Here is a 16833-nt window from a genome sequence, read left to right on the forward strand (position 1 = left end):
GCTCATTTTGACAAATCTAACAGCTTTATTTTTTCTCCTCTTTATGTTTGTCTGCATTCAGGAGACGACGACGGTGAGTAAAAACCAAAACGGGCTTCCATGTGAATTTTATTTTGAAGTTGTGTTGAAACTGATCACATCTCTTTTCTCTCATGTCGCTGGATCGTTGCAGGAGAAGGTTTCTACACGTGGCTGGAAGGTAAATCATGTGTTTATCTTTATTTCTCTGACAGTTTTTACGTGGTTTTACATCTAACTACTAGAAAGCTTCTCGTGCTCGACCACAGATATCCGTCACGTTTCCTGTCACCTTCGGCAGCCTCGTCATTCTGTGCAGTCGAGCTTCTTTTATCTCCTCTCTGCTTCCTCCTCATGTGTCTCTGCAGACTGTCGACTGATAAAATCTTGTTTGTTGGGTGTAAACGGCTTTACAGAGAGAGAGAGAGCTGTTAATCATCTAGTAGTAAACGGCTAAAATCAACACGAAGTCTCTAAGTTACAGTCCTGACTCAACCAGACCGCACAGACAGAAGTGAAACTGACAGCTGGAGAGTTTTGGTGTCGTGTAGTTGAAATTATTAAAAGGGAAACACTGTTAAATCACGCACACATATATATCACAAACATCAAAGCTTTAAACAGTAAAGTTTCAGCTGATCATACGACACGTTTACTAAGTGTTTTAAGTGACTATATTTTCAAAATAAGAGCCTAATCTGTTAGTGTGTAATGTGTACTGTTCTAGTTCACTCTCAGTGCTCTCATAGCGTCGTTTTCAGAATAAAAGCTCTAAAAAGCCGCTGTACACTACCTGCTCAGCACCAAACAGACAGACACAGTTAGCTGTAGACTAGCTGGTGAACATAGTGGAGCATTTAGCAGCTAAAGAGCCAGATATTTCCCTCAGGAGTTGTTAGAGAGCAAAAATAGTCAGTGCAGGTCTGAAGACTTCAAGTGTGAAAATGAAAGTAATGTGGTTAGAAAGAAGTGAGGTTAGCAGACCTGTAGCCTGTTTCTCATGTCTGCTGGAGGCTAGCAGCTCCAGGCTACATTAGCTGCTGCTACTAGCATAACACACCACAGTTCCCAGGTGCAGTGTGGGTAATGTAGGCGGCAGGTTTTGACAAGCAAGAAGAATGAGTGGAGGGAAAAAAAAAAGATCTGTATGATTCTGCTGTATCCAGTTTTCTCCTTTTTTTAAAAGGAGAGTCTGACAGCGTTTTAGGAGTGTGATGATTAATCAGTGAAGTTTAACAGAAACTGTTTCGGAGCAACATCAGCTTCAGATCTTTATTATCCAATGAACAACGTTTATGATATTAGTCAACAAAACTGTCTAAATCTGCTATCCACATGCTCAGATTACAGTCGGTGGACATCAGCGGCCTGTTGTGCACGGTTACGGTTGTTAGTAGATACACAATACACATCACTGATGTTGTCGGACAGCGGTCACCGTGGTAACCGCTCCTAATAAGCTCCTGGTAGAAGCTCCTAATAAATGACAGCACTTGAAATTTTAATAATATCCAGTTATAAAAACAGCTTTATAAAGTTCACCCAAACTGCAATAAAACACTGAACCTATGTGACGTCCAGCCAAGCAGATACGTTCCTTTTGCTTTATTTATGAGAAATATTTTGGCACTATAAAATGGAGTTAATGGTTTTCATTCATACTATTTTTTTTTGGGTAGAAAGTAGCTCCAGTGAAAACTGTTGATGGCATGTTTATGTTTATTTGTATATAACATGAATTGATGCCACATACCACAGCATTTTCTAGCCTAAGCTAGTTCACAATGCAAAGTCCCTTGATGGGTTTTTACAACACATAAAACTCAACAATTAAAATAAAATACATGAGCATACATTACAACACAAGACTCAACAACAAAGTTAGTACATAATATACAGAGTAACAAGGACTTTCATCCATCTCAGAGACTGATACCTCCAAAAAACCTGAATCAGAACATGTTTTAGTAATAATATTGTGTTTGTTGTCAGTTTGCATTGATTAAAGAGGTTAAACGTGTTCTCGCTGTTGTTTCTCTCTGCAGGTTTGTGTTTAGAGAAGAGAGTTTTCTACCGACTCATCTCCGGCCTCCACAGCAGCATCAACATCCACCTGTGTGCCGAGTACCTGCTGGACGGTGAGATTATTAGAAATAAATCCAGATTCAGTCTAGATTAGTCTAGATAGACCAAGAAACGTACGGACCAGGTAACACGGACTTAAAAATTAAACTGAACAGATTGTAGAGTCAAATAACAGTGAGAAGTCAAATCTGGCCAAATGATGACTTATGATTACATTTAAATTATGCTACATAACGTAGTAAAGTGTCGCCGTTGTCGTTGTCTCCTCAGAGGGTTGGGGAAGGTCAGTTTGGGGTCCGAACGTTCAGGAGTTCAGGCAGCGTTTCGACACGGCGGAGACGAAGGGCGAAGGCACCCGGCGGCTGAAGAACCTCTACTTCCTGTACCTGATCGAGCTGCGGGCGCTCTACAAGGTGTCTTCATACTTTGAACGAGCCTTCGTCAACCTGTACACAGGAAACGCTCAGGAGGACGGAGCCACCAAGGAGCTGCTGCTGCAGGTCTTCAAAGAGATCAAGTAAGCAGGGTCCGAAGAAGGTTTATAGTTAGAGAAAATTTCCTGAAGCAAAGGTCCAGAAGATCATAACGTCTACAACTATTCAGTGTGATATATATTTAAGCAGCCTCGTAGTCGTATCAACACCTGCATGTAATCAATACCTGACTGTCAAATCAACAATATAGAGCTGAACATATATGTATGACTGCTGTTTAATGTAATAATAATAATAATATCTACTAAATAGAATAGGGCTGCATTTCAAAATAAGAGAAAATAAATAAAGTGCTTAACTTCAGAAAAATAAAATAAAGGGAGGAAAAGCTTTTCTGTTTCACATCTTGACTTTCTCTTCCTTTCACCGTCTACCGTAAAGACTACAAAAGCTGCACCAGTTAAAACAGAAGCACCCCGTCAGGTTTTAAATCATGACCTTCTGTCTTGGCTGTACCGCGGTCCGCCAGTTAGTGACTACTGGTTTAGAGCCATAAAAACAGAACAAAGTCTCACCAGATTCATTGTGGGACATTTTTTGGGAACTTCTAAAAGAACAGAAGATCTCAGAGTTCTTGTTGGGACATAAAATGAAAGGTAGTTGGTTTTATAAGACTTTATAGACGAGTAAAAGGACTTAAACTCAGTTCTATAGGATACAGGTAACCAGTGGAGAGATGGGATCTTTTTTTTTTGTATTGCTGCTTCTGAATTAACTGTTATTTTCTTAAACTTTTTGTGAGATCAGTAAAAACAGAATTGCAGTAATCTAAGCGACTTGTAATAAAAACATGTATTTCAGCATCATTCTGAGTTAAAAATTGTCTATTTTTTGTCTTGTGTTTGTCTTGCAGAACTTTCCCGATGCACTTTGATGAGAAGTCCATGTTCGCCGGACACAAGATGGAGGCCAAAACATTAAAGGTGAAAATAAAACCAACATGTTCATCAGGATAAAAGAAGACAAACCATCTGTCATTAGTTCAAGTCTCTCTGTGTAAACAGCAGTGCTTTAATAATCTATAACCTCTCATATGATATAAATATATAACATTAAATAACCAAAAAGTTCTTATAAAGAAATCTCACCAATAATAACGTGAAGTTTATCAAGAACAGAATAGAATTCACTTTATTGTGCTCGTCTCATTAAAACAAGCAACAAGTTACAAATCGAACGACTGTAGCAACAAGATACAACTGAGACAAAAAACCCTGAAAAAGAAATAAATATCTAAAACATTGGGACATAAAGTAGAATAGAATTTAAAGTCGTAGGCGCTTCGTCTATTTTTTACGGAGGCCGCGTAAAGCAGCACAGAGCAGATGGAGCTGGGCAGGAAGTCAGACACAGAAACAGCATTGAGCATCTGGTCAATTTTCAAAATAAAACACCCCGTGCAGACTCCTGGTCGTATATCAACAATAAACACAATTAAAGCAGATGAATAAAGAAACCGTTTAACTGCGTAGCAAATCAATGAAAGCTGAGCAAGTTAACAAAATCGGGCAGTTTAGTTGCCCTGCTACTGCAGTAATTACGGTAGCCTTAAGGGACTATCAGCTTTGACAAGGCTGCTGTAATTACTGTAGTAGGAGAGCACCTGACTTTAAACGGCGGAAGGCTTCCCCGCAGTGAAGACGCTCCGCTTCCGACACGCTCCCGGTGGAATAGGGCGCCGTGCAGAGGACGGAGCAAAACCGCGTCGGAGCCGGAACGCGGCGCAAACACGCCCGGTGGAATCCCAGGGTCCAACGGAGGAAATACAGGACAAAAACCATCTGTCAGGATGTTTTAACGCTTTATCTCAACATACAAGTTTCAAGTCATTTGTCTCACTTAATGAGCTCTGCGAATCTAGATTTCAAGTTTGAGGAAGTTTGTGTTGCAACATGTGTGTTTTTATTCCACAGCTGAGCTTTAAACACGATGATTCACACGTCTGCTGTTAAAATGTGTTGATGGTAATAAATCAGACTCATACACACACTCATAGATGGAAGAGACCATCTCTGTTTTATGTCTTATCATCATAGTTTCTGTCTTCAATGATCAACATCGGGCTCTTTTTCCCTGCAGGAGGAATTCCGCCTCCACTTTAAAAACATCTCCAGGATCATGGACTGTGTCGGCTGCAGTAAATGTCGACTGTGGGGAAAACTACAGGTGACTGTTTAGATTCAAACTGATTTGATGTTCCGATTTTTTTTTATAATTGATTATTGTTAAGATCCCTTTGTGATTCCAAATGTCTTTTACAAGGAAGATGCAGCCGCGACTGCAGTAACTATAGAGAAACACAGAATACTGGTTTATCTCAAATTTAGTTGCTGCACTTATAGAAACAGCCGAACCAATCAAAACCTTTATTAAAGTTAATTAATTTCATTAAAGTTTGTAAGAAACTGAATCAAATAAATGTGATGACGGCTACAGATAAAGTTGACACAGCTGTTGATGAACTGAGAACATTTAAAAAAAATAATGTTTAAAAACCGTCTGCTGTTCTCTTCATGGGATTCAGAGTTTAACTTCACAGTTTGATGAAAAGATTGAGACCAATCTCATATCTGTAAATATCGCTGCACCCGACCAACGTCAATGTTTTTACACTATGAAGAAACAAACAACATGTAACGTGTTAATCAGCCTTTATGCTAAACTAATCCAGCGGTGGAAGAAGTATTCACATCCTCTGTACCAATACAGTAAAGTAAAAATACTCCTGCATGAAAAACCCTACTACAGTAAAAGTACATAAGTATTATGAGCTTGATGTAGTTAAAGTATTGCAGTAAAAGTACATAAGTATTATGAGCTTGATGTAGTTAAAGTATTGCAGTAAAAGTACATAAGTATTATGAGCTTGATGTAGTTAAAGTATTGCAGTAAAAGTACATAAGTATTATGAGCTTGATGTAGTTAAAGTATTGCAGTAAAAGTACATAAGTATTATGAGCTTGATGTAGTTAAAGTATTGCAGTAAAAGTAGTGGTTTGGTCCCTCTGACTGATATATTATTATATATGACATCATTAGATTATTAATAGTGAAGCATCAGTGTTAGAGCAGCATGTTACTGTTGTAGCTGCTGGAGGTGGAGCTAGTTTACACTACTTTATATACAGTTAGCTAGTTTAGTCCAGTGGTTCCCAACCTAGGGGTCGGGCCCCTCCAAAGGGTCAGCAGATAAATCTGAGGGGTGGTGAGATGATTAATGGGAGAGGAAAGAAGAAAAAACAAAGTTCTGATACACAAATCTGTTTTCAGTTTTTGGACTTTTTCTCTAATCTTTGATTTTTGCTGAAATATTGGATCATTTGAACATTTATTGAAATGAAAGCATGTGAGAAGTTTAGAGGGAAAAATCACTATTTGGTGGAGCTGTTAACAACTCATAGACATGTGAAATGTGACCCCGACTACACACTGCTTTTTGTAAGACGTCAAAAGCCAAAAAGGTTGGAAACCACTGGTTTCATCTTTAACAATGTGTTGTATTTTAAAAGCTTGTTATACTATCCATTGTGTCAAATCTTCATCTGAAAAGTAACTAAAGCTGTCAAATAAATGTAGTGGAGTAGAAAGTACAATATTTCCCTCTGAAATGTAGAAAGTAGCATCACATGGAAATACTCAAGTAAAGTACAAGTACCTCAAAACTGTACTTCCGTAAATGTACTTAGTTACTTTCCACTGCTGGTTGTAGCTTCATATTAATGGTCTTAATCTTATTTCCCAAAGTGTCAAACTGTTCCTTTAAGGTTTGAGGCTTCTGGTATTTTGAGGAAATGTCTTGTCAGTTTAAAGTCATTTCTTCTTTGATGGAGAATCAAGAAAAACAACCAACACTGCTTCTGAAGATGACATTGAACTAGTTTGTTGGATAAATCACTGAAAACATGTTTTCCTGCTTCACACAGTAACTTTATAAAAATCAACCTGAGTTCTCGTACAGTTTTCAGTTGACTGACTTCATGTGTTCGTCTGCAGACTCAAGGTCTGGGCACGGCGCTGAAGATCCTCTTCTCAGAGAAGGAGATCAAGAACCTTCCTGAACACAGCCCCTCTAAAGGCTTCCAGCTCACCCGACAGGAGATCGTGGCCTTACTGAACGGCTTCGGCAGGTACGTTCACCTCTCTGTGGAGGAAAAAAAAGCTACTGAAAGGTGTCTGAAGAAGCCGTGATAGACGAGAGATTGAATCAGGATCGAGGGCAAATCTTTAACCAACGTCCAGAGAAAGAAATTTAAAAAGGCAGTTTGGTCAAAAAAAAATCAACCAACCAGTTCAACAAACAAACACAGAACAGTATAGTCTAACCCCTAACCCTGACCCCAACCCTGACCCCCACCCTGACCCCAACCCCAACCCCAACCCCTAATTCTAACCCTAACCCTAGTATAGTCTAACCCCTAACCCTGACCCCTAACCCCTAACCCTAACCCCTGACCCTGACCCCGACCCTAACTCCTAACCCCTAACCCCTAACCCTGACCCTAACCCCTGATCCCTAACCCTGACCCGACCCTAACCCCAACCCCTAACCCTAACCCTAAAGCCAACCCTAACCCCAACCCCTAATCCCTAATCCTAACCCTAACCCCTAACCCCTAACCCTAACCCTAACCCCAACCCCTAATCCCTAATCCTAACCCTAACCCCAACCCCTAATCCCTAATCCTAACCCCTAACCCCTAACCCCTAACCCTAACCCCAACCCCTAATCCCTAATCCTAACCCCTAACCCCTAACCCCTAACCCCAACCCCAACCCTAACCCCAACCCCAACCCTAACCTCTAACCCGTGGCTCAGTTAGCGACTTTCAGATCGACTCTAAAGAAGATCCAACTGTTTTTATCTGTGAAACAACATCAATCAACAGCAGATACCATGTGCTAGTTTGATTGCGGTTACCATGACTACTAATTAAGCTAAAAACAACTACTGGGTAAAATGCTGTTGTCCTGCATATTTATGTTCAGTATGTAGACCTACACAAATATCGTACCTGTTTGTCATGATTAAGTAAAGATTTAGCGTCAGTCTCCTATAAGATTGTCGGACTTTTGCCGATTTAAGCCGACGCTGACTCAAGTGACATCACTAGAGAGCATCAGTAATCATCAGTCTCTCTCTCTCTCTCAGGTTGTCCACCAGTATACATCAGCTCCACAACTTCCGCCTGCTGTTGGAGGAGAACAGGTAACAGGAAGTGAGTGACGCTCCACCTGGCCAGCAGGCGGCGCCAGCCCACTGAGAACTGCAATAGTCTAATCCTCGCTCAGAAGAAGAAGAAGAAGGCCTTTTAACGGACATCCGGATCAGCAGTGAACCGCTCCTCCTCCTCTTCCTCCTTCCTCCCCTCAACCACTCGATCTTATCCCATAAATCTCTCGTTTTCCTGCTGCGACATGAACGTTCACTCCTCCGCTTCCTCTCTCGCTTACGTCGGAAACGTCTCTAACTTTTTTTGTTTTTCTGTTGTGAATCTTGTCCGCTTGTGACGAATCTCAACGTGTTTTCATTCTTTTTCTTTTTTCTTTTTTTTTTTTGAGTCTCTTTTGAGAAATCATCGGTTGTGAAATTTGACGACCTGAAGGGAAGTGATTAGACGGCGGTTTAACGGGGGGGAACGTGACCAAACTGTCGATGACTAGACGGCCTCTCATGAAGCCTGGATGCAGATCAAACTGTGGCCAACAGGAAGTGACGCGTTCACGTCGAGTTTGATTTGAAGCAGTCACGGCGCGGAAAGTCCTCCTCCTTTACTGACCCCGCCCCCTGCTGACATCACATCCTGTTGGATTTTTACAACTATGTGAACCCGAGTCAGACCTTTTACGGCTCTTCTGTAAGGATGTAGAAACACTTTGTCCTGATGAAGGACTCCATCATGACAGACATCGTTTGTCCAGATGAAAGTGCGTCCGAAACCGTCGGGACGCTGCTGCCTCTCCTGTTTGTTTGTTTGTTTGTTTGTTTCCTCTCCCTTCTAACCTCCTCCTGTTGTTTGTAGAGAGGATCATTGCTCACAGCCTGAGGATCTGGACCAATCTGCTCTGTGTTTACCATCTCAGGCCTCGATCATGTCAGCTTGCTAGGAGGTGTGTGTGTGTTTTAGTGTGTGTGTGTGTTACCACTAGTCACATGTTGGTGGATTTTTGCCGTAGCTTATAAGAAGTCGACTCCTGTGACGTCGGCTTGTCGCTACCTGCCGAGTAGGCAGCTGATTTTACTATAAATACAGGCGACAAAGTCATTGTTTATCTCTCACGTCGCTGCTTCTCACTGATCTGTGAAGAAGAACGAAACTAATTCAGAGGTTTTCTTGATACCTGAAACAAAGTCTGTAAAACATGTTCAGGTGGTTCAATTTAGAAACTAAAGTTCCCCTGCTGCCTTAAAAATGTGATTTAACTGAACTTAAGTTTAATAATAAGTTCAAAGTCATCTCATCAGTTTTTGGGATAATAATAATAATAATAATAATAATAATAATCCTGTTCATATTTCTTTCAAGAAACTTGATTTAACGAGTTGAGTGAACTCTCAGCAGCACATTCATTCAGATCAGAAGAACTCATGTTTATAAGAAATGATCTGAAACTTTAAATTGGATAAACTTAAATTTGTTTATTTAAGTTAACAAAAGATGACTTGATTCCACTAAATTCTCCGATGATCTCACCTCCACTCCTGCTTTAATTTCATGTTATGAACATGTGAATCTTCTGCTGCGACACAGAAGTGTATTACTTCATCGTGGCTGCTGCGGCGGCTCTGATTGGTCAGATGCACAGCAGCTGCTTGCTGGATGTCACATGTCCAAAGTGAGACTGTGTAACTTTTGATCATGACTTGATGGATCTGATAAAACAGCAGCTCAAGTCGAGGACGACTAACTGGTGTTTGATAGTAACCATCATGAGCTCCTGGTCGTACCAGACCGACTAACGCTGACAGCCAGAGTGCGTTAAATCGTTTTATCAGTTCAACTTTTCATTTGTGAAGAAAGTTTGTGACGTTTTCCTCTTTCAAAAGTTACAAAAATCTCACTTTAAGAACCGTTGCAGGACTGGAGGCAAATCAAGAAATCAATTTTTCTTCTTGTCAACAAATTTGAATCCAAAACAACAATGAACTGATCTACTAACAAGTATTATGTGTCTATCAAAGCTGATATATCTGATTAAAAACCTGTCAGTGAGTCACACCGCTGCACTGGGTCACATGTTCCTTCATCATGAAGAGTTTGGTCACGTTAGTTTGTTTAGAAACGGCTCCAAAGACTAATAACAGCATCACGTTTTCAGTCTCTGGAGAGTAGTTCTGTGTCTTTAAGAAGCCACCGTGCATGCACGAGGATGCAGTTGTCTTTACGGTGAACAATCACCTTTTTTTTTTTTTCATGCTTGTCATATTGATCAGATTCTGACCCAAACATTGTAAATTTCTCAAAGAAGTTTAGTACAAAGTCAAGACTTTGATACGTAGCACAACAAGCTAGCAGAGTGATATCAACAGACCAGTAGCGTCTGTTGTTATCACGAGACACGGAACTACTCTCCGGAGACTGAAAACATGACGCTGTTATTAGTGTTTGGAGCCGTTTCTAAGCAAACATGTTTTCAGTCTCTGGAGAGTAGTTCTGTGTAAGGCTGGAATTTGTCCTGAGAAACTTACAATGTAGTACAAAGTCGAGATTGTGATATGTAGCACAACAAGCTAGCAAAGCTGTAAACAGAACCACATTCTCACACATGCTCAGTAGCATCTGCCTTACACAGAACTACTCTCCAGAGACTGAAAACATGATGCTGTTATTAGTCTTTGGAGCCGTTTCTAAACAAACTAACGTGACCAAACTCTTCACGATGAAGGAACATGTCACCCAGTGCAGCGGTGTTACTCACTGATGTGTTTTTAATAAGATATATCAGCTTTGATACACACACAATACTTGTTAGTAGATCAGTTCATTGTTGGTTTGGATCCAAACATGAGATTTTTTTTACAAGAAGAAAAATATAGAAAATCAGCAGACTTATGCTTTAAAACATCTGTTTGACTGTTAAAATGTGAAAATGATCAGTGAGTTGTGACGTCAGCTTTCTGCATAAAAAGGGATTCTGCTTCCTACAAGAACTCTTCATATATCTGGAGTTAACATCGTTTTTTTTCTTCTTCAGTGATGTTGAACGTTGGTAGAAACTTGTCTGGGGGGTATTTTATGAGTTTTAAACCATCTCTTCCCACTGAGCACATGAGCAGCGATAAAGAAACTTTATTTAAAACCCAGATCATGAGCAGAAAACTACACAACCCAAAGATCTAGAGCTGAAACAACCAATCAATTATACGAACTATTAATGTCATTTGTTTTCCAGCAAATTAATTTATTCGTTCATTAGTTTTTCAGCCTCTTAATTTAGAAGATTCGCTGCTTTTTTTTGTCATATTGTGACATTTTTTTTTACTATTTTCTGACATTTTTTAGACCAACGATTAATCGATTTAATTTAATTGAGTAAGTAATCAACCGATAAATGAAAGTTATCGTTAGTTGAAGCTATTAAATTAAATAAATGATTGAACCAGCAGGGTTCAAACAGGAAGTAAAGCAGTAATTGTTCACTTTTGGTAAAATAAAAGGAAGCGAACACAGTTGAGGGATCTGAAACACATTGCTGGTGTGTGTGTGTGTATGTGTGTGTGTGTGTAGGTCATCAACAGTTGCAGCTATAACATAATAGACTTTGACTTGATTTGTACTCAAATAACCATAAACTTGATACCAGTAGTGATTCTGTGCGTTTGGACGAGTGTCTCATGTTTCTGTCTGTCTCTAGTTGCTGTAGTTGTTTGTAAAAGTGCCTCCTAGTTTGTTTGTTTGTTTGTTTGTTTCCAGCATTATTTTTGCTTCAGCCTTGTTGTCTTAAAGCACAACTTTAATCATGATAGATTTATTTAAACAGGAAAAACTAGGAGTTATTAGATTCTCTTGAGATGAACTATTGCGTAAATATATGTAATATATATATATATATATATCATTTAACGCTGTAACTTTTGTTTTTATGGAGACGGTTAACAGATATAATTTCCTCATAAGTGAGGTTGAGGTGTAGTGACGGGATCAACACGCTGCAAAAAAAAAACATCCGTCTTAACAAGTCATTTAATCTCATTTTCAGCCTCATTTTCTTCAAGCAGCTCTTACAATGAAACCAAACACACGTGAGCGAATTAAAGAGTTTTAAATCTCACGGGAGGATAAACTGCTGCTGCGGTTGCTTTGCTACTTAATGAACCTTCAAACTGGATTTTTTCCTGCAACACAGCAGCAGGTCGATCTTTGCTGTGTAGTGCTGTCGTCTCAACGACACGTAGCGCGGACGTTGATTCAGTTGATTCGGTTGCTGTTGTCAGAAACGGAGACGAAAAACGTCTCTGAGCGACCTCTGACCTCTGTGCACATTTACTTACTTACCTGAAAACAGCTCTGTGATTATATGATGGAAGAAAGTTGCTTTGAGTCGCAGATCTTGTGAGTTTGAAGGTTTATCAGACACCAAAACGCTGCATAGCGGCGTAATATTAAGAGGAGAATTATCATGGAGGCAGTTATTTTATCTTAAACAGTAGAAATACGGCGTTAATCTACCAGGAATGTGTTGTTTTCTCCCTGAACTCCGTCTGAAGGCGTTAACACACCAGGATTTAAAAACTGTTGCAGCAAACTCAATAAACGGCAGCAATCAGTTGATTCCCTGCAGGAGCTGAAGAAGAAGATCTGAACTTTGGCGTTGAACAAAACCGTCTGCTCAGAGCTGACCTTTGATAGGACGATGAGGTCATAATGGAGGAAGCTGTCGTAGAAAAACTGCTCCGCAACAGAGACGTGGAAGTGGAGTTAGAGTTTTATTTTCCCTCGTAAATCTTGTTTTATGGTGTAAAAACAGTCAGCAGGAAGTTAACGGAACAGAAGAGAAGCTTCAGGAGTTTCACTTTGTGCTGCTTTATACGACCTCCCACCGACCAATGAGACGGACTCGTTCTGGTCTCCAGGTGTGATTCAGGTGTGTGTTCGCCTTTAGAGAACGACGGAGCACAAAAATAACGTTTGATTCCGGAAAATTCCTGAAACAAAACGATTCGTATGTTGTTTAAGAAAGTCAGATTTACGGACGTAAACTGAACTAAATGACTTGTTAAGATGATGTTTTTTTTTTTTGCAGCGTTCGTTATCACAAACGTCTGTCTGCTGAATAAAGTGCTGAACCAGCAGATTGTTACGATCAGTAAGCAACAACAAACAAGCAAAGCGTGACGTTTCCTGCATGTATCCACCACAGCTGAAGGAAAAAACACATAAAAACTATTTGCTTTGAATAATAATTTGTGTCTGATATGATTTTTTTCCATTGAATAAGTTCGATTACTCCACTAGAAGTTGTTAAAGTGACGCCCCCCCCCCCCCCCCCCCCCCCTTCGTTAAAAATCCAAATATTGTTCATTTGAGAAGTTGAACAGCTGGAGAAACTCCAGCGTTTGTGCACCGGAGGCTCCAAACGAGCTGTGATGTCACAAATCCTGCTCGGTGTTTCGCTGCTAACACGCAGCAAATATCTGTAAATGCACAAAAAAAACTTTCTACGTCTAGTAGCTGAATGTGAAAACAGACCTGAGTGGAGACTTTAATATTTCTTTTCTTTTCTTTGTCGGTAAGGTCGGCATCTAGTGGACGTTTTGAGGAACTGCAGCGTTTTGTTTTGTTTCGTCAGCTGTGGTGGATTCAGTGTTTTTAATCAATGTAATGATTGATTTATTCAGTCAGTCGTTTCTATCTGAGTTGTTTTCTGGACGTTTGTTTGTTTTGCAGCAGAAAGTTTAAAGTTGGACCAAAGAGTTTTCAGTTGCCTGCATGTTATTGTGTATTTTTTGTTTGTTTTGACCTTATTGATTCTTTGATCAGCTGAGCTGTACAGTTTAAGTTATGATGCTACAATAAGTTCTCAGACCGACTGATAAGTTTGTTTAAGTGTTTTTTTTTTTTGCCTAATAAATAAATAAATAAATAAATCACGATTCAATAATAAAAATGTATAAAATAACAATAACGGTTAGAAACTGAGCTTCTGCTACTTCCTGTCTTTACTGCTTCAGAGGCTTTTTCGTTGGTGGTTAAAGTTAAGATATAAATATCTGTTCATCACAAACAAAACTGCCGTCAGTGACGCTGAATGTGAACAGGAAGTTTCTCCTTAAAGAGGAAGTGAAACTCTCAGGCTGGAGCTTCGCCCTGAGTCTTGTCTCGCAGGCAGATCCTTCCCGCCTCCTTCACTGGGATGAATCTTTATCATAACCGTGTCTCTGCTGGAGTGTTTCAAACTGATCTGAACCTTCCTGTTTGCACCTTCACAGTAAAATCCTCACAGTAGCTCTTCTTCTTTCTTCTTCTTTGGATTCATAGTGAGAAATATTTTTTTTTGTTTTTATGCATCACTGCTGGTAGCAGAACGAATGAGGAGCTCCGTTAAACTTCTTCATCTAATCAATAAACACTAAAAAAAACAAAAAAGCAAAAACAAAATTAGCAAATGTTTGATGTTATTTGACATTTAAAGTATTAATATGCATTAAAATTGGCAATCATATAAATAATAATTGTTTCAGCACCAATTGTTTACATTTACTTGATTAACTACAAAAAATCCTGTATTTTATTTATTTTATTATTTACATATTTGTTTTGTGAGCTTTGGTCTAAATGCTGTTTGCTCACTGATGGTGATATAATTCTATATAACTGGTGAGGAAATGCTGAATGAAGTGAATTTAATTATTATTATCTACAAACAGTCACATTTAGATCTATTAAGTTTAAGAAAATATTTGAGAATCAAACCTTAAAGAAATGCAGCATGTTTAGTTTGTCTGTATAAACTCTGACCTGTCTGTGCTTTTATTGTGAAGGGGGCAGGAAGTGTTTAAACTGACCGCAGGGTCGAACTAAAACTCACAAAAAAGTTTATTTAAATCTGAATGTTTCTAACATTTCAACTGAAGAACAAACAAATAAACAGAAACAGTGAAGCTGCGATCTGAACTGGAACGAACTGAACGAGACGAGACGACGGACTGAGAGAGTTTATTTATTTATATCTGCTAAATACGAAGCGTGTGTGTGTGTGTGTGCGTGTGTGTGCGTGTGTGTGTGTGTGTGTGTGTGTGCATGCCTTCCTCTGAGCCTTGCATGCCCTCCAGCGGCTGGACGTCCTGTACAGTCTCCTCAACATCAAAGGACCAGTATGAAGGATTTAATGGCATCTAGCGGTGAGGTGTTTGGTTTGTCCGCTCTGGGCTACCGTAGAAACATGGCGGTGCGACACGGAAGAGGACCTGCTCCCTCTGTAGATATAAAGGGCTCGTTGTAAGATGACGAAAACACGACGATTCTTATTTCCAGCTGATTAGATACTAATTAAAACTGTTTCCGTTCTGCTAGATGCCGCTAAATTCTGCGCACTGCACCTTTAAATCTTTAAAAACAAACCTGCTTCAGATCTTCACGCTCGTCACGTTCGGTCCACATCTGTACAGTTTGTAAAAGGCAGCACAGGTTATAAAGTTTTATTTCTTTTGCTTTCAGATCTATAAGAGCATATATATAGTTGCACCATGTTGACGTGTGAACCTGTTGATATTTATTTGAAAAGAGGAATAAATATTTCTGGACTTGAATGAACTTTTGTTTTTGTTTTGTTTGTTTTTTGTCAAATCTGCATCAAGTTTAATATTTTCTTCACATATTGTGTTTCAGCATTTTGGGAAATAGATTTCATCTTCTTCATGTGTTCACTGCAGAGACGGAGTCAGGATGTTAGCCTAGCTTAGCATGAAGCCTCGTCAATAATTCACCAACCATCACCTCTAAAGTTCTGGTTTTACAGGAGCAGCGGTGGAAAGTTACTAAAGTATATTTACTTGTACTTTACTTGAGTATTTCCATGTGATGCTACTTTCTACATGTCAGAGGGAAATATTGTACTTTCTACTCCACTACATTTATTTGACAGCTTTAGTTACTTTTCAGATGAAGATTTGACACAATGGATAATATAACAAGCTTTTAAAATACAACACATTGTTAAAGATGAAACCAGTGGTTTCCAACCTTTTTGTCTTTTGACGTCTTACAAAAAGCAGTGTGTAGTCGGGGTCACATTTCACATGTCTATGAGTTGTTAACAGCTCCACCAAATAGTGATTTTTCCCTCTAAACTTCTCACATGCTTTCATTTCAATAAATGTTCAAATGATCCAATATTTCAGCAAAAATCAAAGATTAGAGAAAAAGTCCAAAAACTGAAAACAGATTTGTGTATCAGAACTTTGTTTTTTCTTCTTTCCTCTCCCATTAATCATCTCACCACCCCTCAGATTTATCTGCTGACCCTTTGGAGGGGCCCGACCCCTAGGTTGGGAACCACTGGACTAAACTAGCTAACTGTATATAAAGTAGTGTAAACTAGCTCCACCTCCAGCAGCTACAACAGTAACATGCTGCTCTAACACTGATGCTTCACTATTAATAATCTAATGATGTCATATATAATAATATATCAGTCAGAGGGACCAAACCACTACTTTTACTGCAATACTTTAACTACATCAAGCTCATAATAATTATGTACTTTTACTGCAATACTTTAACTACATCAAGCTCATAATAATTATGTACTTTTACTGCAATACTTTAACTACATCAAGCTCATAATACTTATGTACTTTTACTGCAATACTTTAACTACATCAAGCTCATAATACTTATGTACTTTTACTGCAATACTTTAACTACATCAAGCTCATAATACTTATGTACTTTTACTGCAATACTTTAACTACATCAAGCTCATAATACTTATGTACTTTTACTTTTTCATACACATTTGCTTTTTTATCCGTACAGCTACTTTTACACTAAAAAACACACTATTTCGTCTCTTTATTGAGGCTTTATGATGTTTTGATGAGTTAAATATTCAAGCATTCAGCCAGTAATTCCAGTAGAATTTAAAATATAAAGATGAGTTTAATCTGGAACCTTGTTGGTCACTTTTTTTTTTTTTTAAATGAAATGTTGAAGCGTGTTTGTTGTCATGACTCGCCATTTTATTGTCAGTGTTAGTTTTCGTATCAACACGTCACAAACACACGACCACAAACAAA

The 16833-nt window shown here is 39.0% G+C and overlaps 2 protein-coding genes across 3 annotated transcripts in view; one reads left to right on the forward strand and one right to left on the reverse strand.

Moving 5' to 3' along the window:
- The window catches only part of ero1b (endoplasmic reticulum oxidoreductase 1 beta), a 25063-nt gene extending 15306 nt beyond the window's left edge, over nt 1-9757 (forward strand). For both annotated transcript variants that reach the window (XM_042427097.1, XM_042427103.1), the window contains exons 9-16: nt 62-73; nt 173-199; nt 2064-2156; nt 2374-2620; nt 3451-3520; nt 4677-4763; nt 6591-6724; nt 7747-9757. In XM_042427097.1, the coding sequence (XP_042283031.1) occupies nt 62-73; nt 173-199; nt 2064-2156; nt 2374-2620; nt 3451-3520; nt 4677-4763; nt 6591-6724; nt 7747-7807 (731 nt within the window). In that variant the 3' untranslated portion in view covers nt 7808-9757. The remainder of the gene's footprint in view (nt 1-61; nt 74-172; nt 200-2063; nt 2157-2373; nt 2621-3450; nt 3521-4676; nt 4764-6590; nt 6725-7746) is intronic.
- The window catches only part of gpr137bb (G protein-coupled receptor 137Bb), a 23392-nt gene continuing 12834 nt past the window's right edge, over nt 6276-16833 (reverse strand). Inside the window, exon 8 of the mRNA XM_042427123.1 lies at nt 6276-6738. The gene's annotated coding sequence lies outside the window, so the exon portion shown is untranslated. The remainder of the gene's footprint in view (nt 6739-16833) is intronic.

This window comes from Thunnus maccoyii, chromosome 2 (genome assembly GCF_910596095.1).
Source record: "Thunnus maccoyii chromosome 2, fThuMac1.1, whole genome shotgun sequence".
Lineage (NCBI taxonomy): Eukaryota > Metazoa > Chordata > Actinopteri > Scombriformes > Scombridae > Thunnus > Thunnus maccoyii.